This window comes from Thalassophryne amazonica, chromosome 3 (genome assembly GCF_902500255.1).
Source record: "Thalassophryne amazonica chromosome 3, fThaAma1.1, whole genome shotgun sequence".
Taxonomy (NCBI): Eukaryota; Metazoa; Chordata; class Actinopteri; order Batrachoidiformes; family Batrachoididae; genus Thalassophryne; species Thalassophryne amazonica.
In genome coordinates, this window is record NC_047105.1 from 112,508,557 (window position 1) to 112,533,501 (window position 24,945).

General features: G+C 40.8%; 1 protein-coding gene across 1 annotated transcript in view; it reads left to right on the plus strand.

Moving 5' to 3' along the window:
- Window positions 1-9,110: 9,110 nt before the first annotated feature.
- Window positions 9,111-24,945, plus strand: part of si:ch73-267c23.10 (serine incorporator 3) — a 44,187-nt gene continuing 28,352 nt past the window's right edge. Inside the window, exon 1 of the mRNA XM_034167320.1 lies at window positions 9,111-9,344. Within this exon, the coding sequence (XP_034023211.1) occupies window positions 9,306-9,344 (39 nt within the window). The 5' untranslated portion in view covers window positions 9,111-9,305. The remainder of the gene's footprint in view (window positions 9,345-24,945) is intronic.

Sequence of the window (24,945 nt, forward strand, 5' to 3'; positions counted from 1 at the left end):
TCCTGGGGGATTTCAATGCCCATGTGGGCGGCGACAGTGAGATCTGGAGGGGGGTGATCGGGAAGCACGGCCTCCCCGATCTGAAACCCGAGTGGTGTACAGTTGTTGGACTTCTGTGTTAGTCACAGTTTGTCCATCACGAACACCATGTTCGAGCACAAGGGTGTCCATAAGTGCACGTGGCACCAGGACACCCTGAGCCGGAGGTCGATGATCGACTTTGTAGTCGTATCATCTGACCTTCGGCCACGTGTCTCGGACGTGAAGAGAGGGGCAGAGCTGTCGACCGATCACCACCTGGTGGTGAGTTGGATCCGCTGGGAGGGGAGGAAGCCGGTCAGACTTGGCAGGCCCAAACGTATCGTGAGGGTCTGCTGGGAATGACTGGCGGAACCTTCTGTCAATGAGGTCTTCAACTCCCACCTCCGGGAGAGCTTCTCCCAGATCCCGGGGGAGGTTGGAGACATGGAGTCCGAGTGGACCATGTTCTCCACCTCCATTGTCGATGCGGCCGCTCGTAGCTGTGGTCACAAGGTCTCTGGTGCCTGTCGCGGCGGCAATCCCCGAACCCGGTGGTGGACACCGGAAGTAAGGGATGCCGTCAAGCTGAAGAAGGAGTCCTACTTATCTTTGTTGGTAGGTGGGACCCCAGAGGCAGCTGACAGGTACCGGCAGGGCAAGTGTGCTGCAGCCTGTGCGGTCGCAGAGGCAAAAACTCGGGTCTGGGAGGAGTTCGGGGAGGCCATGGAGGAGGACTATCGGTCGGCCTCGAAGAGATTCTGGCAAACCGTCCGACGCCTCAGGAGGCGGAAGCAGCTCTCCACCAGCACTGTTTACGGTGCGGGTGGGGAGCTGTTGACCCTGACTGGGGATGTTGTCGGGCGGTGGAAGGAGTACTTCAAGGATCTCCTCAATCCCATCGTCACATCTTCCAAAGAGGAAGCAGAGACTGGTGTTGGGTATTTTCTCCTCCAAACATTTTTAAACCTTTAACAAGACAAACAGAGTCAAGAAACACCAGTGAGACAGAAAGTCAAATATTACGCGCGGAGTGCGGCCAGGCTGTACACCAAGGCTACACTAAAGTCTGGCCTGCTTTTCCGCTCTTTTTATTAAGAGACGCCCTCATCACATAAACAAGAAACTTGTCCTAAGGGTGGGGGTAATGACGCAAGACAAGTTTCTTCCCATAACATAAACGCATACGTCAAGTGCAGCTGTAAGGAAGAACACTTCAGGTCAGCACATCTCATTCGTCTGTTGCAGTTATCAGCTGTTTTGCATCTGCCTGGAACACTAAGCATCACAATCAGTCAAAATTCAACCTTCAGTTCTTTTACTCCCAGTCGTTAGCGGCTACGAAAACAAAGTTATGTTATAACAATAAGTACATCCAGTCCTTCATTCCCAGTTCAGATTGACCCCAGAGTGCTAAAACAAAATTGAATTCTCAGGATTGCATTAAGACAGGTGCAAAACAGCACATCTCCGTTCTCATGAGAAAGAAGACAAAGCTAAAACAAGGTTGAATAACACGTACGTTCTCAGGGTGAAGTGCAAAACAGCACAACACCGTTCTCATGAGAAAGAAGACAAAGCTACAAATGTTTAACAGTGATAACATATATATATATATATATATATATATAAAATCCTTAACATTTCCCACCTGTTTATCACCTGTTAAACGTATAGCAGGCATCACCCAGCTTAGTTAGTTAGTTTATTAACTTAGTTTATTCTGTCCACGTTTTTATTAATTGAACACCACCAACAGATGGAAGATTTGAATCCAGCTGCTATTTGATCAACCAGTTTATACTCGTCAGGCACTCCTCTGGGGACTCCTATTGCGTCAATATATGTTGGATTTCCTACTCCTTTCCAATCTCTTTTTACTCTGTCTGGCTATGCCTTTCTGCCAATCCTCAGGAATAAGAGGCTGCATATGTCGTAACGTCTTCAGGGGTCATGGGTAACAATAATGATATTAATGCACAATAACCTGACACATTTCGTGGCAGTCTATCAAAGATTCTGTTATCACCACACCACCACCATACATCACTCCTACCGACTGGTATAAATGAACCGTTTTTCTGTATTATTCGACTACACCACTTGTCTTATTACTTTTTCAGCTAAAGCTTCATAGGCTAAGAGTGTGTTAACTCATCACGTCAACAGTTCAAGCTTGAACTGGAGTTGTGAGCTTTTCAATATCATCATAATTCTCAGTACAGTCATTACAGTTTTCTCCACTAAGGTCTGACTGTTTCAATGCTTGATATTTTGGCATAGTTTGTTGGAAGGCCAGATTACGCTGTACAAATGTATTTGACACCATTTTCAATAGTAACTGCCAACATGGTCCTGAAGTCAACCAGGACCAGGGATTCCACCGGTTCACGGCTAGGGTGTCTTTATGCATACAGTTTGATTATGCATCCGTATGATAAGACATTCTGTCACCCTAGCAGGGTACGGTTTAGCCGTCAGAGCTGGGTGTGTTGAGGATATAGGTATTTGCGAACAAACATAATAATTAGTAACGTAATTCCATAGCCAATAAATGAACATATCTGTACCACATATTAGTATGGTATATATGAGGGTGTCCATCTGTCTCGTTCACATTATGAATAAACCTCTTCTGATGTTGCTTGCGTTGTTCTCTGGCTCGGTCCACAGTGAGCTGCAATTCTTGGGTCAACCACCAGGCCAGGAATCCGAGGAGCACGAAACACACTAAGATCACAACACAACCGGCTGCCCTACCAACAGTCCGGCAGCGGCGGCGCTGAGCACGCCGCTCCGGGGTCTGCTGTAGTTCAGTCATGATTGCTAGGATACAGTGTTGTTAACCACCTCACCTAATAGTGCAAGGATCTCCCTGCTTCACTGGCATTGAGACAATCTATTGCTAATTAAATAGACTCCCTTTGTAGCCAGACTCCCCCTTACACTGTGGAGGCCGCCAACACACGCTGTATCTTACAGTGATGTATCCACGTTGATCTCTCCGCTATCTTTACTGCAGTTGGTGTTGTTAACAGCACTCGGTATAGACCTTCCCAACGAGGACTGGACCAGTTCTTCCTCTTAATCACTCTGATGAACACCCAGTCTCCTGGCTAGACTACTGGAAGGCCGTCCTGTGGAAGATCAAAATTATTCGGCAGTAAATGTGTTTAAGTTATCTCTTTCTGTGTTAATGTCTTTTTCATAAAATTTGCTAATGTTTGTTCCTCATCTGCTGTTTTAGTATCCATGTCAAAATTGGTAGACGATATGGTCGTCCATAAAGTATCTCAGGACTCAGAGGCGGACTCATCCATTACCCAGGCCGAAGTCACCGAGGTGGTTAGAAAGCTCCTCGGTGGCAAGGCTCCTGGGGTGGATGAAATCCGTCCTGAGTACCTAAAGTCTCTGGATGGATGTTGTGGGACTGTCTTGGCTGACACACCTCTGCAACATCGCGTGGCGATCGGGGACAGTGCCTCTGGATTGGCAGACCGGGGTGGTGGTCCCTCTGTTTAAGAAGGAGGACCGGAGGGTGTGTTCCAACTATAGGGGGATCACACTCCTCAGCCTCCCCAGTAAGGTCTATTTCAGAGTACTGGAGAGGAGAATTCGACCGATGGTCGAACCTCGGATTCAGGAGGAGCAGTGTGGTTTTCGTCCTGGTTGCGGCACACTGGACCAGCTCTACACGCTCCATCGGGTGCTCGAGGGGGAGTTCGCCCAACCAGTCCACATGTGTTTTGTGGATCTCGAGAAGGCGTTCAACCGTGTCCCTTGGGGCACCCTGTGGGGAATGCTCCGGGAGTACGGGGTCCAGGGTCCTTTGCTAAGGGCTATCCAGTCCCTGTACGACTGCAGCAGGAGCTTGGTTCGCATTGCCGGTAGTAAGTCAAACCTATTTCCAGTGCACGTTGGCCTCCGCCAGGGCTGCCCTTTGTCACCGGTTCTGTTCATTATTTTTATGGACAGAATTTGTAGGCACAGCCAGGGTGTAGAGGGGGTCTGGTTTGAGAACCACAGAATCTCGTCTCTGCTGTTTGCGGACGATGTGGTTCTGTTGGCTTCGTCAAATCAGGACCTTCGGCGTGCACTGGGGTGGTTTGCAGCCGAGTGTGAAGCGTCCGGGATGAAAATTAGCACCTCCAAATCCAAGGCCATGGTCCTCGACCAGAAAAAGGTGCTTTGCCCTCTTCAGGTCGATGGAGTGTCCTTGCCTCAAGTGGAGGAGTTTAAGTATCTCGGGGTCTTGTTCACGAGTGAGGGACAGATGGAGCGTGAGATCGATAGACGGATCAGTGCAGCATCTGCAGTGATGCAGTCGCTGTATCGGACCGTCGTGGTGAAGAGAGAGCTGAGTAGGGGGGCAAAGCTCTCGATTTACCGATCAATCTACGTTCCGATCCTCACCTATGGTCATGAGATTTGGCTCATGACCAAAAGAACGAGATCGCGAGTACAAGCGGCCGAGATGAGTTTCCTCCACAGGGTGGCTGGGCGCTCCCTTAGAGATAGGGTGAGGAGCTCGGACACTCGGGAGGAGCTCGGAGTTGAGCCGCTGCTCCTCCATGTCGAAAGGAGTCAGTTGAGGTGGCTCGGGCATCTTTTCCGGATGCCCCCTGGACACCTCGCTGGAGAGGTGTTCCGGGCACGTCCCATTGGGAGGAGGCCCCGGAGAAGACCCAGGACACGCTGGAGGGACTACATCTCTCGGCTGGCTTGGGGTTCCTCCGGAGGAGCTGGGGGAGGGGTGTGTGGATCGGGAGGTCTGGGCGGCTTTGCTTGAGCTGCTGCCCCGGCGACCCGACTCCGGATAAAGCGGAAGAAAATGGATGGATGGATGGATGGATGGATATTAGTCCTGTCAACTTATCAACTTCATGTTTTCACGGCATTCATCCTTGACCCAAAATACATAAGCATATCAAACAGCAAATGTCAGTTCTCCCTGGTTTCTGCGTGACCAAAGCCATACACACGTGTGTATGACTGTGTGTGTGTGTGTGGGGGGGGAGGTTTACACTTCTGGACATGGTGAGTAGCTCGACTGTCCGGGAGGGACTAGGAGTAGAACCGCTGCTTCTTCACATTGAAAGGAGCCAGCTGAGCTGGTTCACTCATCTCGTGAGGTCTCGGGAGGTCTTCCAGGCATGACCAACTTGGAGGAGGCTCTGGGGAAGACTCAGGGCACACTGGAGGGATTTTTTTCTCCCAGCTGGGTTGAGAGCACCTCAGAATCCCAGAGGAAGAGTTAAAGCAGTTGGCTAAGGCTAGGGAAGTGTGGGGTGAGCTACTTAGTCTGCTGCCACTGCGCTACCAGAAGATAATGGATGACTAATCTAGACTTTTGATTTTTTGTTGACTTTTTGCACCTTCAGGGAAGCTCTAACATCTCTATGGATCATTTTGTGGTGTGGCGTGTGGACAGGATAACCGAGTGGAGCATCAGGCCGCTGCGCTATAGCCTCTCTGATCAAGGAGGACAGTGCTCCCTCCAGCTTGACCTCACAGTTTACAGTGAGTTCACATTTATCACTGTTCAGCTTTCTACAAAATATATCAGAGCCTTTTCCTGTGCGGTTTAACAATGGCTTTACGCCCTCAGAGCTTTCAGATGGCGTATCCATTAGTTTTGTGAACGACTTGGGTTGGATGGTGGAGGGTCAGCGGTATGCCCTGAACTGTATGGTGCAGAATGTCACCCACATTAATGCCCTCACTGTGAACCTCTACAAAGAACAGGAGGAATTAGGACAAATACAGTCCATGAACTGCTTGGAGAAAACACCAGTCAACCAGATCTTCACTCTGAACATCAACCCCAGCAGAGAAGACAATGGAGTCCAATCCTGGTGTGAAGCCAAGCTAGAACTGGGACCTGAAGGACCTCTAAAAATGATGTCACAAAAACTCACTGCCACATTTCACTGTATTTGAGTACATGGACAGACACATTTAGAAATGCACTTTTCAAGCAACTTTGACCACAGATTTGTCATTCTTTCTATCTCCCTCCATCTCTTTAAGATGCCCTTTCCTCTTTTAAACATCTGACTTCCTCTGAACACTTTTGTCCAAAACTTGTCCACCTTCCTTTTCTCTCAACTGCCTCCTCCTCCACTCCCACACCTTGTCATTTCTCCTCTTTCTCAAAAGGCCTGCAATTGCTTTGTCCAACAAAAGTACAGGTCAAAGAGGGCAAACATCTCAGCTGTGAGGCAAATGGAATCTCTCCACCTGTGGTCACCTGGATCAGAAATGGCACGGTGGTAGCCCCGCCTGCTCGCTCACACAGAAAGCATGCTGGGAAATATACCGTATCTGCAAAATAGTCCGGCGACTAAGGGACAAATTTTAGGGGAATCATGCACTTTTTTACAAAAGCGCCAAAACTTTATCAGAGGTACCTTATAGTGTCCTGAAGTATATAAGATCGGGAGACACTGAATCCATAAACGTCTACACTCTAAAAACTTGGGTTTAAGTGAATAACCATTTTCAGCCTTCTACAGCATATAATTCATGACAAACTCTTATCCAAATGTCTATTTAAGTTTATAATATAAACTTGAAGGTTATGAAAAATGTATTAAGGCTAAGTAGGGATGCTTTGAATGTACTTAATCTAGGGAAAGTGACTAAATATTGTATAACTCATTGTGAATATCAATATACTTATGCAATATAGGTGTTTGCGAGCATGGGGCAAAGGAAATATGCTACTCATGCACTCTAACATATTTACACTCTAAAATAACAACAGTGTTTGAACAGAAAGAAATGCTTTTTTATTAATTACAAGAAATCAATTTTGTTTTTATGGCCATAACCATTTAGTTTACAATTTAAAACACTTGGTTTACCTTATGCTATATCTTCCATAACATAAAATCAGGACTCTATATTTAATTTACTTAAAGTGACTGAAAGCTGTTTTCATGCATAGAAAAAGAAAGTATGCTACAAATGCACTTAAGCATAGTTTACACTCTTAAAAAATAATGGTAAATTAATGTTACAATTTAACCTCTTTCTGTTTTGAAACATACCACCCTGCTAATATATAAGGATGTACGACGACGTATGACGCCGCACGACGGACAATATATGATCACATAAGCTCAGTATAGCTTTGCACTAGTTGCAGTAGCCATTCTCTACAGCTTAACAAGGTCCAATCTTGATCACTGGCCCCCTACATAATAACCATATCATCGTATTGTCATATGAATAGCAAAATATACACTGTATTATAACCATGCAAACACCCTTTCAAAAAAAGCAGGATACAGGGCTAAAAGCAAATGTCTCCCGCTTTGACATGACGTAATATAACCTAAAGAGTCCCTGGACAAAGTTTGGCACTTTTGTAAAAAGTGCACGATTCTATCCCTTAACTGCTGGACTAAAAGGGCCTTTGGGACAGACAAACCTCACAGTGGAGGTGGAGGTCTTTGTTGCTGGTGGTAAGATTTAAGAGAGCATGTGCATTATTCAACCGTGAAGACTTTTATGCTTACACGGTGGAATTGCAGACAAACCTCCTCCTTACAGCGAACCTCTCCACCAAGGTCTTAGAATGTGGTGGCTCAGAATATAGTTCACAGATTAATGTCCATCAAAGAGGTTCTTACCTGCAGTTTTGTTTGATTCCTCAGATTAGATTAGAATCGGATTGAGCAGCGAACACTCCCAGTCAAAAATGACTGAATATAAACGGAACAAAAAAGTAACTGAATAAACCAAGTTGAATCCAAAACTAACCAAATAACATGAACAGAATATAAACGTAACAGAACATAAAACTGAAGCTACCAGAATAGAAAGCAAACTGATATGCTTATGAAATCCAGAAATAGAAATTGACCATAAAAATTAACTAAAAATCATAAAAAAAAAACTAACCATGTGCATTAAAAACAGAGCTTTAAAAAAAAAAACGAAGAAGGCATTAAATAGAATGTGAATTTAAAGTTTACACTGTTAGCCTCGTTCCAGTTAGCTAACATTTTTAAACTTAGTATTACCTTATCCAACCAACAGCTAGAAGGCCACGCCCAATACAGTAAACTTGAAATCGTATTGGTTAAATAAAAAAACACGCATCACTTTATCCCCATATGTTTTAACAGTATAGTTAAATTCTGAAGGTCTCAGAGAGAATTTGTCACCAAGCGACAGCGACTGATTGGATACAATGACGTGCTCAAATGGGCTGATCTGGAATCAGCCCAGCTCGGGGAGCATAACTGTGAAATTATTTCATTGTTAATAAATAAATAACTGCTGGGATCGGCTCCATCTCCTCTGTGACCCTAAACTGGAATAAGCAGGTGTCGAACATAATGAAAAATATATAGAATTTTATTTATTTTATGATCATAGTCGCAGGTGCACGAAACCTTCTCAGAGCTTCAGCTTTTACAGTGACTGCATCAAAATTAACAGTTATCACTTAAAAACAAGTCATCATAACACAACATCACACTTATGTCAACTTTGGAATTAATCTGTGCCTCAGTTCTTAATGTTACCAGCTACATTCCACTGAAGTGCACGCTGGGACGCTTCTAATAGCTACGTCACCTGTTGGAAACTCACAAGTACTCACGAGTACTTTGTTTTTGGAAGTCTCCTTAGCTGGATGTTGTGAACCAGTCGCGGAAGTGCACAAAGTAATCCCGGTGGATCATTGGATGTTCACTAACAGTTTAAATCTAAATTGTTATGATCTCAGTACGACGTGTCCTTTAATCAGAAAAAGTGTGTGTAGTTGATGTGAATATCTTATCATATCTGAGATTATTCTTCTTATGATTCAGTTTGAAAAACAATTTGATTTAGACATTAAATTGTTTGTTTTTGTCCTACAAAATTTTATTTGAAATTTCAATATTCAAAAGTGAACATAGAGATTAATTTTTTTTTTCAAAACTTAATCTGACATTTCAAAATACAAGAATAAACACGAAATGCAGACAATTGATACAGATTAATAGTTCAAGAAAGGGCCGCGCCGTCGTGACGTCATCCAGCTGGAGGAGCCCAGCAGGCGGGGCAGGGCGGGGTGGGGTGACGTTAACATTCACGCGCAGAGTCTGTCAGTAAAGTTGGGACCTGGTTCGGGATCAACACACCGGGTGGTACTTACAGTTCCTGCTGGGCTGTGTTTGTGTGACAGCCCACAAGTTTTCTTTCCGTGGATTTGCGTGTGAGTCCACGCTGGAGCGACGGAGAAGCGAGCGCAGGGAGAAACCGGATTCACGCGCGTGGACTGTGCAACCATGGGAACGGTTCTGGGGGTGTTCTCCTTGGCGAGCTGGGTATGGAAATATCAACTGTTCCATATACATATATAGATTGAACTATACAGGCGAAATTAACAGTAAGAAACACGCTAACTCCCGGCTAAACAAAGGGTTAATAGTAATAATTTGGTCATCTGCTTTCACGTGATTAAGCGGATTATCTCTGCTGTGGTGCCTTGTTAAAACAGAACTTCAAAATTCAGAACTGGGATCAGCATCACTTATAAATTCATTTTAAGGCTTTTATGTGAAAAAAGTGTATCAGGCTATGTTGGGACATGATGTTTAAAATGTTAATCCCATATCTTCCTTAAAACCTGGCATGCTGCATTTACATTACTGGCAGAAGTGAACAAAATGAGGTTTTTGTTTTGCCAAAAGTGGATGAAAGAGGCCATAACACTTCCAAATTAAAGCTGTATGATTTCACAAAACTGACAAAATGTAGTTCCTACTGAAATCCAAGCATAATGTCAGTTTATTTTCTAAATGTGTTGTAAAATTACAGTTCATTTTAATGAAGAGAACATATTTACCTTGAGGGAAGTCCTTAACAATTTAGTTTCTTTTTAACACTATTTACAAGAGGAAGTGCGTGTGCATGAAGTTTTGCAATTATCAGCCGTTATCTTTGACCTCACCTGAGGCAGATGCACACCCTGTGCACGCTGATGCCCGTAGGATGTCTTGTAAATCTCTTCAGAGATGTTACCTGGTCACAAAAACAGCATTTTTAGATTTCAAAGTGTTTATTCTTGCTAACCTTTACAAAACATATGATAAGGTGTTTCAAAGCATTTTTCTGCCATCTTGGATTATTTTGTTCAAGTGAGCAGCCAACAGACATTACTTTGGATCTCTACTCTGATTGACTGCCACCATGTGCTTCCCAGCATCCCTCACGCAGATCAGGGGAAGGCCCCATGTGATCTATGACATCGGTATCATACACTGTATGGGTCACTGCCATAAGTAGTTCAACTCTGTCTATTCTTTTGAAATTTTTGCCCTTCAGGGGAACTATTCATTTTTTCCAGACAAAGTGATTTTGATATGGTAAATGGACTGCATTTATGTAGTACTTTTTCCATTTATATCAAGCTCAAAGCACTTTACAATGATGCCTCACATTCACTCATAATAGCACACACACACACACACCAAGAACAACTTTGGGATGAAGGACCTTGCACAAGGGCCCTTAGTGATTTTCCGGCCAGACAGGGGTTTAAACTGAGGATCCTGTGGTCTCAAGCTCACTGCTTCACCACTAGACCCTCATCTCCCCTTCAGGATATTAGCATATTGGCAATGTGATATTGTTAGAGAAAATATAAATATATGTTATCATTTATAATGCCTTTCTTATATATATTGGTTGTGGGTTTTAATATTCTCAGTGAACCACCGATCATTCACTGAGAAATGCCTTTTTGTTACCTCAGAGGGGAATGTCTGAGAAAGTGAACCTTATCAGCTGAAACGAGTTGGGTACAGGAGTGTAAATCTAATTGGCTAACTGTCCTTGAAGAGGAACGGAGCGACCTCGTTGAAACCAGTTGCTGCCGGTTCTGTTTTGACTCTGTTGAAAAAACCCCATAATAATGTCTTATCTGTATGGAGACAGACTCTGAAATGATTTATGCTTGCTTTTCTGTTTTTGAGAAAAAAAAAAGCTGCAGGGAGGACACAGGCCTTCAGAGAGAAGGAGGGCAGTGAATGAAGTGTCCTGCTGTTTTTCTGTCTCCTCACAGCGAGAGAAAAAAAAAAGAATTACAGTTTCACTGTCTGGTTATTCTCTGTGTCTCATGTTTGGGTCGTTTCGTTTCAGCAGGTTTGACCCTAACACATATTCTGAAATTTAAAGGCTATTTAAAGACTAGTACAACCCCTGGCAATAATTGTGGAATCACCGGCCTCGGAGGATGTTCATTCAGTTGTTTAATTTTGTAGAAAAAAAGCAGATCACAGACATGACACAAAACTAAAGTCATTTCAAATGGCAACTTTCTGGCTTTAAGAAACACTATAAGAAATCAGGAAATATAATTGTGGCAGTCAGTAACGGTTACTTTTTTAGACCAAGCAGAGGGAAAAAAATATGGACTCACTCAATTCTGAGGAATAAATTATGGAATCACCCTGTAAATTTTCATCCCCAGAACTAACACCTGCATCAAATCAGATCTGCTCGTTAGTCTGCATCTAAAAAGGAGTGATCACACCTTGGAGAGCTGTTGCACCAAGTGGACTGACATGAATCATGGCTCCAACACTTGAGATGTCAATTGAAACAAAGGAGAGGATTATCAAACTCTTAAAAGAGGGTAAATCATCACGCAATGTTGAAAAAGATGTTGGTTGTTCACAGTCAGCTGTGTCTAAACTCTAGACCAAATACAAACAACATGGGAAGGTTGTTAAAGGCAAACATACTGGTAGACCAAGGAAGACATCAAAGCGTCAAGACAGAAAACTTAAAGCAATATGTCTCAAAAATCAAAAATGCACAACAAAACAAATGAGGAACAAATGGGAGGAAACTGGAGTCAACGTCTGTGACCGAACTGTAAGAAACCGCCTAAAGGAAATGGGATTTACATACAGAAAAGCTAAACGAAAGCCATCATTAACACCTAAACAGAAAAAACAAGGTTACAATAGGCTAAGGAAAAGCAATCGTGGACTGTGGATGACTGGATGAAAGTCATATTCAGTGATGAATCTTGAATCTGCATTGGGCAAGGTGATGATGCTGGAACTTTTGTTTGGTGCCGTTCCAATGAGATTTATAAAGATGACTGCCTGAAGAGAACATGTACATTTCCACAGTCATTGATGATATGGGGCTGCATGTCAGGTAAAGGCACTGGGGAGATGGTTGTCATTACATCGTCAATAAATGCACAAGTTTACGTTGATATTTTGGACACTTTTCTTATCCCATCAATTGAAAGGATGTTTGGGGATGATGAAATCATTTTTCAAGATGATAATGCATCTTGCCATAGAGCAAAAACTGTGAAAACATTCCTTGCAAAAAGACACATAGGGTCAATGTCATGGCCTACAAATAGTCCGGATCTTAATCCAATTGAAAATCTTTGGTGAAAGTTGAAGAAAATGGTCCATGACAAGGCTCCAACCTGCAAAGCTGATCTGGCAACAGCAATCAGAGAAAGTTGGAGCCAGATTGATGAAGAGTACTGTTTGTCACTCATTAAGTCCATGGCCCAGAGACTGCAAGCTGTTATAAAAGCCAGAGGTGGTGCAACAAAGTACTAGTGATGTGTTGGAGCGTTCTTTTTTCATGATTCCATAATTTTTTCCTCAGACTTGAGTGATTCCATAATTTTTTCCTCAGAATTGAGTGATTCCATATTTTTTTTCCCTCTGCTTGGTCTAAAAAAGTAACCGTTACTGACTGCCTTAATTTTGTTTTTCTGATTTCTTATAGTGTTTCTTAAAGCCGGAACGTTGCCATTTGAAATGACTTTAGTTTTATGTCATGTCTGTGATCTGCTTTTTTTCTACAAAATTAAACAAATGAATGAACATCCTCTGAGGCCGGTGATTCCATAATTTTTGCCAGGGGTTGTAAATCAAATTATAGGGGTGCTGAAAAAAAAATTGTGACTTAAATCTGAAAAAAAAAACCCTAAGGCCATACACTTTTAAGACAGAACTAGCAGGTACAGAAAACACAAATACAAAAAGCACCTATATTAATTCAACAACAGGTACAGTTGTGCTCAAAGGTTACATATGCTGGCAGAAGTTTAGTTTTTTGGCCAATTTTCAGAGAATATGAATGATAACACAAAAACCTTTTTTGCACTCATGGTTAGTGGTTGGGTGAAGCCATTTATTGTCAAACAACAGTGTTTACTGTTTTCATATCATAATGACAACAGAAACTACCCAGTTGAACCTGATCAAAAGTTTACATACTCCTTTTCTTAATACCGCGTGTTGCCCCTTTAACATCAATGACAGCTTGGAGTCTTTTGTGGTAGTTTTGGACGAGGCTCTCTGATGATAAAGCTGCCACTGAATATGTTTCGGACTTTATTTACATCAATTACAAAGAAATACAAACAATATGGCACTCTATGGTAAATCTGCATGGTGTAGACAGTTCTCAAAAACTGAGTGACTGTGCAGGAAGGAGAAGAGTGAGGAAAGCCACCAAGACAGCCAGACAACCCAGAAGAAGTTATAGGCTTACGTGGCTGTGATTGGAGAAATTATGCACAGTGCAAGCTTTGCATTTTGTATCACCAGTTATCCATCTTCACGATGAAGTGGTATAGAGGAGGATTTTTTTTAAAAAGACCTGAAAGTTTAGCTACAAATTGCCAGAAGGTACATCTGAGATGCAAGCCTGGATTTGATCTGTTTTGGTGAAGGAAAATCCTTCTCTGCTCTACTCCACTGTGAAGCAAAGAGGAGTGATGCAAAACATAGACAACCTGCAAATTTCTACAACACAACAGAAGTACTAACAACACAAAAAGAGGTTTATTCCCAGGGGATTTTCAATTATGCACCATTTCAAATGTTGTGGTCGGAACCCTGGTTATCTTTTTGATATGGCATGCACTTGGTCGATAGACTTAAGTTAACTTTATTGACAGTTACCCTACTTGCTGGTGAAGCAGGCTATTGTAATCAAATCTGTGTGTGTCTGTCTGGAAACAAGATAACGCGTGCACACATACACAAAAACTTGACATATTGTCACCAAAATTGGTGGGAATATTACTTTGGTAGATATCTTGAGAGGATTAAGTTTTGGAGAGGATAGGACAAAGGTCAGGGCCAACTATTTTATTTTCTCCTGTGTCTCTGCAACCAGCACGGCGAGAGGATGAAGTCACAAGGACATCATAAAAGGAAGCCATGTTTGTTCAGAACATGCAGGGTTTTCATCAGTCCTCTGAAGCCTTTCATTTTGCTCTTGCGCTAGCAATATTTTCACATTTCATTGGTTTATAATTTTATTTGCAACGTATTGAACGGGCCGTCAGTACTGCAACACTTTGTTAATAACCCCAAGGTGCTACTAACCGCATGATGAGTGTCACTGCTAGGGATGCACCGATCCACATTTTTTTCACTTCTGATTTGATCCTGATACCTGAATTTGGATATCTGTAGATATCCAAATTCAATAGAGAAGCAGATACATAGGGTTGATGGCAAATCGTGTTAGGTAACTCGGTTCCTTTTCCATCGATCCAGGTCTGTACTGTGTCCCCCTTGTGTACTGAATGTTTGGTGTGTTTTTTTCTTTTCTTCCTTTTCTTTTCTTTTATTCTGTGCTTTTCTGTATACCCATTGCTGTACAGCTCGTTGCTCCTTTGGAGACACTGAATAAATAAAGTGAAAGTGAAAGTAGATACCGATACTATTACGATACCAGAGCTCTATTTGCTTTAATATTATTATTATCATTATTGTTGATTTTATGAGAATATTTTATTATTATTATTATTGTTGTTCTTGATTTTATAACAATATTTTGTATTCGCAGTTATACAGCTTCATGATGAAGTGTTAGAGGAGGATTTTCTTAAAACGAATAGCTGAAAGTTCAGCTACATTTTGCCATAAGGTGCATCTAAGATAGAAGCCTAGATTTGATATTTTGGTGAAAGAATTAAGTACTTTTATTTATAGACTTTTATACTTATTTTTAAAGACTTAAAAGAATAAAGACAGTACTCTCTCAGTCTCTCACTCCTTAATTTCAGTGGAGCTTTATTGACATGGGAAACATATGTTTACATTGTCAAAGCAAGATTTACATTAAAATTTAAGTCCTCCCTCTCTCTCTCTCTCTCTTTCCCTATCTTTCTCTCCCCCTCCCTCTCTTGCTCACTCTCTCTGTCTCTCGCTCTCTTTCCCTCACTCGCCATTTTCCTGCTAAGCAAACTTCAAACTTTTTGGAAACATGAAGCCTTTCAACTGTAAAATAAACCATAAATTTATGAACGTATCATCAACAATGCTCAGGCAAGGAACTCTAGATTAATGGAGATTTTTCCCATTCAGTGGATAGAAACAAACTCTGTTCAGCTCTGCTCCTGTGCTGTGCTCTGAGCTACTGTTTCATAGCATTTACAGTACACAGTCTTTTTTTTTTTTTTTTTGGTAGTACATGCGCGCACAACCACCGACCCGGTTGTGTGAGCAAGCGTGTGTGCATGCTGGACAATGACACAAGCGAGACAACGATTTGATTGAGCTAACTGATAGTGCTAGTTCTTGTAACACAAACACATAACTCATAAACTTTCATTATTTGTATAATGTTATTGTTGGGAATTTAATGGGTGGATTACTTATTAGTGACATTAGTGATCATTTGCCATTTTTTGTTGTTTACAATTCCTTAATTGATAAAGTTGATCATATTGGCAATCCAAAATTTAAAAGGAAAATAACTGACAAATCTATGGCTAATCTTAGAACGGATTTATCGTGCCAAAATTGACGTGACATTTACATTGAAGACATTGACCAATCGTGATTCATTCATCTCCAATTAATATGGTAAACATTGTCCATTGATATTAAATGTTGGACACAAGCAAACTACTGATAAACCTTGGATCACAAAGGGACTGCTGAATGCATATAAAAAGAAAATAATTGTACAAGCAATTTTTAAAACGCAGAACAATTGACGCTGAGTGTAAATATAAGGCATATAAAAGTAAGTTAACTAGCATTATTATCACTTACTGAGGCATTGCTGGGCCTGTAGCATAGATTTACATTTACGCTACCTGTTGGTACCTGCCCGCAGTAAAGATGTCGCTTGGATGGCAGCATGTGTAGCTCCAAACCCTGGATGTACCTTTCAGCATTGATGGTGCCATCACAGATGTGTAAATTGCTCATGCCATGGGCACTAACACACCCCCATACCATCACAGATGCTGGCTTTTGAACTTTGCGCTGGTAACAATCTGGGTGGTCCTTTTCCTCCTTTGTCCGGAGGACACGACGTCCATGATTTCCAAAAACAATTTGAAATGTGAACTCATCAGACCACAGCACACATTTCCACTTTGTGTCTGTCTATTTCAAATGAGTTCGGGCCCAGAAAAGGCTGTGGCGTTTCTGGATGTTTGATGTATGGCTTTCGCTTTGCATGGTAGAGTTTTAACTTGCACTTGTATATGTAGCGACGAACTGTGTTAACTGACAGTAGTTTTCTGAAGTGTTCCTGAGCCCACGCAGTAAGATCCTTTACACAATGATGTCGGTTTTTAATGCAAAGCTGCCTGAGGGATCGAAGGTCACGGGCATTCAATGTTAGTTTTCGGCCTTGCCGCTTACATGTAGAAAGTTCTCCAGATTCTCTGAATCTTCTGATTATATTATGGACTTTATAGACGATGGAATCCCCAAATTCTTTGCAATTGAATGTTGAGAAATATTATTTTTAAACTGTTGGACTATTTTTTTCACGCAGTTGTTCACAAAGTGGTGATCCTCACCCCATCTTTGCTTGTGAATGGCTGAGCCTTTTGGAGATGCTCCTTTTATACCCAATCATAACACTTACCTGTTTCCAATTAACCTGTTCACCTGTGGAATGTTGCAAACAGGTGTTCTTTGAGCATTTATCAACTTTCCCAGTCTTTTGTTGCCCCTGTCCTAGCTTTTTTGAAATGTGTTGCAGGCATCCATTTCAAAATGAGCAGATATTTGCACAAAAACAAAAAAGTCTATCAGTTTGAACATTAAATATCTTGTCTTTGTGATGTATTCAGTTGAATATAGGTTGAAGAGGATTTGCAAATCATTGTATTCTGTTTTTATTTACATTTCACACAGCATCCCAACTTCATTGGATTTGGGGTTGTATACCTGTAACTTGTCATTAATGACTGGGAGATTTCCTTCCATAATAAAATAATAAATAAAAATAGCTGAAGTGATACTGTTGTTCAAATCTGGTGATAAACATGTTTTTTGAAACTACAGGCAATCTCACCACTACCTCAGTTCTCAAAAATTCTGGAAAAAGTATTCTTTAAGAGGTTAAATGATTTTACATCCAAACATCACATACTAAATGAGCAGCAATATGGATTTAGAAAAAATCGGACTACTTCACTGGCGGTAATTGTATTTGTGGAGCATATCACAAATGCAATTGAAAACAAAGAATATACCATAGGGTTTTTTTCTACCTACAGAAAGCTTTCGATATTATAGATCACAACTTATTGTTGAATAAGTTATGGAAGTATGGCATCAGAGGATTAGCTCACGATTGGATAGCTAGTTATTTGTACAACAGGTTGGGTGGGATAAATTCAGAATTTTTGAGGTGCACTTCTGAGGGGCCTCAGGGATTAATCCTTGAGCCTTTGCTGTTTCTTTTATATATCAATGACATATGTTTAGTTTCTAGGTTTGTGAGTTGTATTGTATTTTCTGATGACACGGCTGTGTTTTGAAGTGGGGATCATTTAGGACAGGTTCTGGACACGATGGAGAGGGAACTACAGAAGTTTAAGGAATGGTTTGATTTTAGCAAAAACAAAGTGTATCATATTTGGTAATAAGCCCAGGAATTTATGAAGAAAGTTACAAGTACACAAAGTTGAAATTGAACCTTCGTGCGCATGCGTGAGTTTTTTCATGCCTGTCGATTGCGTCATTCGCCTGTGAGCACACTTTGAGTGAGCAATGGTCCACCCCCCACGTCGGATTTTTATTGTGAGGAAAATGTCTGAACGATTTGGAGCTTTGGTGCATCAAATTTTTCCAGAAACTGTGAGAGACAGCCAGGTGGAAACCATTCGGAAGATTGAGACGGCTTTCAGGGATGATTCTATGGGGATCACACAGATTAAGGAGTGTTACAATCGGTTTAAAGACGGCGCACAATGGCGGAGGGCGCGCCAGCGATCGGCAGGCTGAAACGACCAGATCATTTCCAAACTGAACGCTGTGTTGATCCGGGACGTCGTCTGACTACTACAGAAATGGCAGAAGAGGTGGACATACCACTTTTTCAGCACATTCCACTGTTAGAGGAGTTTTTGTCATGAAAAGACGTGCGGAGGAATTTGCGCGTCGAGACGGAGCCACAAAAGCAACGCCGTGATGAAGCCTCACAGGACATGTTGTCCATGTCCAGCTCGTCCACAATTTCTCGGATAGTCACACGACTGAAAAGCCACCGAAAGCCGTCTGAATCTTCCGAATGGTGCAAGAGCTGGACATGTTACAACATGTCCTGTGAGACCAACACAGAGGTGCTTTTGTCCCGTGCCATTAGTGGCTCCGTGGCAAATTCCTCCACTCCTCTTTCCATGACAAAAACTCCTGTAACAGTGGAATGTGCCGAAAAAGTGGTATGTCCACCTCTTCTGACATTTCTGTAGTAGTCAGACGACGTCCCGGATCAACACAGCGTTCAGTTTGGAAATGATCTGGTCGTTTCAGCCTGTCGATCACCGCTCGGAGTGCGGCGCGCCCTCCGCCATTGTGCGCCATCTTTAAACCGATTGTAACACTCCTTAATCTGTGTGATCCCCATAGAATCATCCCTGAAAGCCGTCTCAATCTTCCGAATGGTTTCCACCTGGCTGTCTCTCACAGTTTCTGGAAAAATTTGATGCACCAAAGCTCCAAATCGTTCAGACATTTTCCTCACAATAAAAATCTGACAAGGGGGGTGGACCACTGCTCACTCAAAGCATGCTCACAGGCGAATGACGCAACCGACAGGCGTGAAAAAACTCACGCATGCGCCCGAAGGTTCAAGCTTGGCTGATGCAAGTGCACGATTCAAATCCATATAGTTTTTGCAAAAAATAAAAAGGTCAGATAGTTTTCTAACAGACCATGTAAGTTGCAGCAACAAGAGATCAGATGTATTTCGCAACTCTTTTTAAGGATATGTATTTGCTAATTTCACAAAGATTTAATTCTTGATTGCATTTTTTGAACTTGAAAATTCTTCTCTGTTATAAAGTTAATCAATATGAGGACAAAGCTTCAGCTTTTAGCTCATACCTTTTTTGTTAAGGGTCCAAAGAAGAACATTTTATTCATTAAAAAAAAATATCGGCTGATTTATCGGCTATCGGCAAATCAGCCGATTTATCGATTATCGGCATTTTTTTTTTTTTTAATCCAAATATTGTTATCGGCATCGGCCTCAAAAAATCCATATCGGTCGGGCTCTAATTTTCAGTGGCCCCTGCTGTTGCTTCCACCAAATATATTTTGCAGGAGCCATTGATCAGTTTTGCAGTCAATTAAAAAACAAACAAACAAACAAAAAACTTTATCATCTCACCACAACCACTCTTTTTTGACCATTATTTGGGCTTGTGATTAGTTTTGAGAAATAAAACTAAGGCTGTGCTTATATACATTTTACACTAGTACACTACACTACACTAATACACAACATGCAGGGATTCATTTTGATTCAGGTCAGGATGGTCATGTGCTTAATGGCTACGTGTTATCTGGCCTAGTCTGTAGGTGGACTTAGCCGACCTTATCTGTCTGCTCAGGGTATTAACTTGTTGCCAGTCTTCTGGGCCACATTATCTCTTGACTGCAGTCAGTATCATACAAAGTTTGAATGAACATAAGATGTTGAAAGCAGTGAAGAAACTGCCTGGATTTTATTGATGTGCAGACAGCATTCAATAGTTTTCACAAACTAAACTGACTGATGTCCCCAAAGTTTCTATTACTCTTAAAGGCACATATTTCCTTTAGTGCAGCCACAGTACATGTTGAAGCTACCAGCTTCCTAAAAGTGCAAATTGCATATTCTACTGTATATTAATCAAGACAAATGTAGAAAATGAATTATTAGCTGTGAAGTGAAAAAGAACTTTTTTTCATGGTAACTCCAGTGGGTCTGGTACAGAAACATATTACATAAGATTTTGCACGTTTCATTGCAGATGCAATAATAACCTGCCATTAATCAATGATAAGAATAACCAAATATTGATCAATGTATTCAAGCTTGTCAATTGTGAGGTTTTTGTTCATTTCTGTGCTGATTTGAAACTATTTTACACAGACAGTACTGTGGCTTAAATTTCTCTGAAACCTCTGTGTTGTTTTACACAGATTTAATCCAGATATTTAATTTTAATGTGCCCTCAAAAAGTTGCAAACCTGTTTAAACTGACTCTAATCTGGACAGTTTCAACATCTTTTAACCTGTGCTACAACCAGGGCAAACTGATTTGAGTTGCTTTTGAGACAGTGTGATTGAGTCTTAAACTAGAAAACTTAAACTGATTAAACAGCTACAAAGCATGTACGTATAAACTGGTTCATTCATTCATTTTCTATATCCGCTTACTGCAATTAAGGGTCATGGTGGGCTGGAGCCTATCCCAGCAATCTTAAGGCAGGCAGGATACACCCTGGACAGGACACCAGTCTGTCGCAGGGCCACATATAGACAGACAAATAAACTTTAAATTGACCAATTTAAAGTTTCCAGTTCACCTAACCTGCATGTCTTTGGAAGTGGGAGGAAGCCGGAGGACCCAGAGGGAATCCATGCAAACACAGGGAGATCATGCAAAACTCCAATTGCCCAAAAACAGTAGCTGTTTTTTTTTGTTGTTGTTGTTTTTTACATAGTTGGAGCAGTTTAGGCAGCACTGTGGCATCAGACTGGGAGCAGAGGATATTTAGTGATAAGTCCCTTGTTGCTGTGTAAGACCCAAGGTCAGCATAAGAAACTGCAGCAGAGTGCATTTTTCCGAGAACAAACTTTTAAACTCAGGAAACTGATCATCTAGAGCTGTTGGACAAAATGGTTGTTGCATTAATGAATCAATCTGTTGAGGAATCACTTTCTCATGAAAATTAAGTCCTGCAGTTGCAGAACAGTCTGCCTCAGGAAGTACAGCAAAGTCAATCCAAAGATATTTGTAAAAGCCTATTGAAACAGTTTTTTATGACATAAATTAACAAATCAATTTCATCAGGTGTTTGTAAACAATGTTTGTTTTTTATAAGGTGGTAATAGTTTCTGAAAATTTTCTCGAGATGTAATTTTGGTGTGTTTTACATTATTATTTGTATTATATTTATTGCTTTGTATTTATTGTGGTTTTTTATTTAATTTGGCTTGTACTTTAAAAAAGGGAGGTTTTCCATTTTACACACTTACTGTATTTGTGGTGTTTTACTGATCCTATTGTTTGTTTATTGTCATTTTTAACTATGTGAGAGCACACGGGAAATACGTTTTTACCCTCTGTAATAGGGATGCACTGATCCACACTTTTTTTCACTTTCGATCCCGATACCTGAATGTGAAAATCTGCAGATATCAATACTATTCCGATACCAGAGCTCTGTTTGTTTTAATATTATTATTATCATTATTGTTGACTTTATATGAGGATATTTTGTATCCCCAGTTATACAGCTGCATGATGAAGGGGTATAGAGGAGGATTTTCTTAAAAAGAAGACTTGAAAGTTCAGCACCAGTCCTGCTGGGGTCCTGGGGCAATGCCCCAGCGGGGGTCAAGGGGGCAGGGACCCCTGAAACTATAGGGTTTTATACCTCTAAAACGTTATTGGCAAGCCCTATTTTAACAAATTTTATAGTTAAAATAGGGCATTTTAAACATGATATACAATGGTTAATGAATGTTGGGAGAGGAGGTCTTGTGCTTTATGCAGAATTTTGATGGCTTTTGACATTCCTGACATTTCTCTAACACAAGTTAAAAATTACGACTGTTCTGTTTTGTACTGAAAAAATGTGTTTGGCAAGATGTTTTTTCATTGTAAGGCTCAGTTGTAATGGAATCTTTTTGCTGCCAATCCCAAGCCATGTAGAAGAAATGCAAGTTGACTACATAGGACTCTCACAGAATACTGGTACCTGGAGGTAATTGATTCAGTTCCAGTCCCAGCAACCGGACAAATGGACTCCAGTATGAGCAGACAAAATTGTGGTCACTCGATTGGTAGAAAATAATCAAATGTATAATCACCTTTTCTCCCCCAGTAAATTATGGAAGAAAATGAACATTCTCTGGTTTTCACTTTGTAATTTTTTTTACACAATTTTATACATTGAGCCAGTAAATAACATAAAACATTGACAGATTCATCAAAAATGAAAAGTTTCTCATAGTTTGAATGTACTGCATGGAAACGAAAATGTAGTATCTGAATTGCCTGGATAGGTGACGTCAACAATACTTTCCCTTTTCCTCAGTGTCTGCGCAACCAGAGTGTAACAATTTAAGACTTACTTCATAAATCACAAGACTGGCAGGTTATTTTTCCCATAAAAATAATACTGTGAGTAGTGTGTGCTGATTGTAATGTTATCGTTATTTTCCCCTGTAACCAAAAACTGTACATGTCAGGTCAGTCTTTTTCTCATTCTCTCACAATGTTCCTCCTATCAGTGAAAAGACTCACGCTTTCAGTCCATGGTCAAGGTCTGAGAACTGATTTCACAGTGGTGGAAGATTAGTTCAAGAGTTGAATTTGAATGTTTAACAAATTTGTTCATGAAGTTACTTTCTACACAGTCAGGAAATGACTGTCAGATGATGTTGCCTCGGGAAAGGATTTTCAGATGATGCTCACAAAGTCACTGTTTAGCAATCTTTGTATCTTGTGTTCTTGTAGATTTACAAATTCAAGAAAAAATGGTCTAATTATTGTCATGAGCAAATATATACCCACTGGTTAGAATGCATAATGCAAAAGATTTAAAATAAATAAATAAATGCAGTGACCATATATTAGTCAGAGAATGAATTGTTTAAAAAAGAAACTCCGGACATACTGGCCATCGGTGTTTTCATTTTTTTAAGGAAAACAGAAGCAAGCTGAAGAAAACAGCTCAAAATACATGCATGATCAAAACCAATAATACAATTAAAATCTGTAATTTTTTTGTCTTTCAGACATCATCATAATCACCATTTTCATTATCATTTCCACTATGTAACAAAGCCCAATTCCCCTGCTTTGAGTGACAGCTCATGTCCTGTTTTTTTTTTTGTTTTGTTTTGTTTTGTTTTTTGCTCCCGTGTTGGTGCTGCAGTTGGGCTGCTGGCTGCAGCTACTGCGAAGGCCCATCTTTTCTGAGCATGTTATTACAAATACAACCATACAAAAAGTTATAACATATGGCTTCTTGTATGTTTAACTCTCTGAACAGATTTTCGTGTGTGTGTGTGTGTGTGTGTGTGTTGGTATTTGCATTGAGTGAATTATCATGTGACGTAATTTTGGAAGCCAACCTTGTTACCATTTGTAGCAGCTATTGGTAGCTTCATGACATTAGGTTGTTAAACCAAGAATACTGAGAAAGTCAGTGGGTCATAATTTTAATGCCCATATCAAAGCAGAACCATTTATGCAAACCACCACTACAAATATATGATGTAATAAACACCCAAACTGAAGTTACCGTGTTAACTAAGGTGGGAACATCCCACTAGTCCAAAGGTTCAGCTCCATAAATGAATTTATTAGATGGCTGAGATGCTGCACACGCTCTTATTGGCTGATTACCGGTCAAATATTTTCCCATGACAATCGGTCCACAACGCATATTTTCGTTACAAACCAGGAAGCAAAAAACACGATTAAAAAAAATTGAGTCGGACATAAACATACTACATAAATATCTAAACAGCATCTGAAAAAACACAGAGATTGAAAGCTTACCAGCTAATGACCGGACCATCTGTTAGTAAGTTCTTCATGGGGGTGAAGCGAAAAGGTTGGACTGTGAGCTGTCAGCAGCTTTCATATTCAGCCAATACTGTAAGTTTGCATGTTTATATATATATATATATATATATATATATATATGCCATATAATTAACAAATTATTAACCTCACCTACTTGTTTTCACCTGAACCTCACTAACGCACGGTCTGTACTGACAACACGTCGGTCTGATATTTCCCTGTACAGAACTCGCAGTTGGTTAATAATCCTTTAATAATTTGATGCCAAGTTTCAGTAGGCTGCACTACTAGCTGTATACTTACATATGCTTTTTGTTTCAATTATCTGTGATGCAAGAGTGAATGTTACTTTAATAAAAAAAAAAATACACGTCACATTGTTTTTAACTTTGCTGGTTATAAAGATGCACCGTACAATGTAAATGTCATACACAATATTCCATAATTAAGACATTGACATTTAATTCAAATGACAATTATCCAACCTTCACGGGTGACTGTGAATTGTGATGTTTGGCTTAATTTGGAGTAAATACACACGGACTACTGAACCTTTGGACTAGTGAATCTTTGGACTAGTGAACTCTTCCCGCTAAGGTTGTTGGTAAGATGCTAATGGCGTTAGCATTTGTAGCAGCTATCAGTATCTTAAGGATGTTAGGTCAAGTTAATCCACCATTAAATGGTAAATGGACTGCATTTATATAGCGCTTTTCCATCGGCATCAGACACTCAAAGCGCTTTAAAAATAATGCCTCATATTCACCCCGATGTGAGGGTGCTGCCATGCAAAGTGCCCACTACACACGGGAGCAACTAGGGGATTAAGGACTTTGCCCAAGTGCCCTTAGTGATTTCCCGGT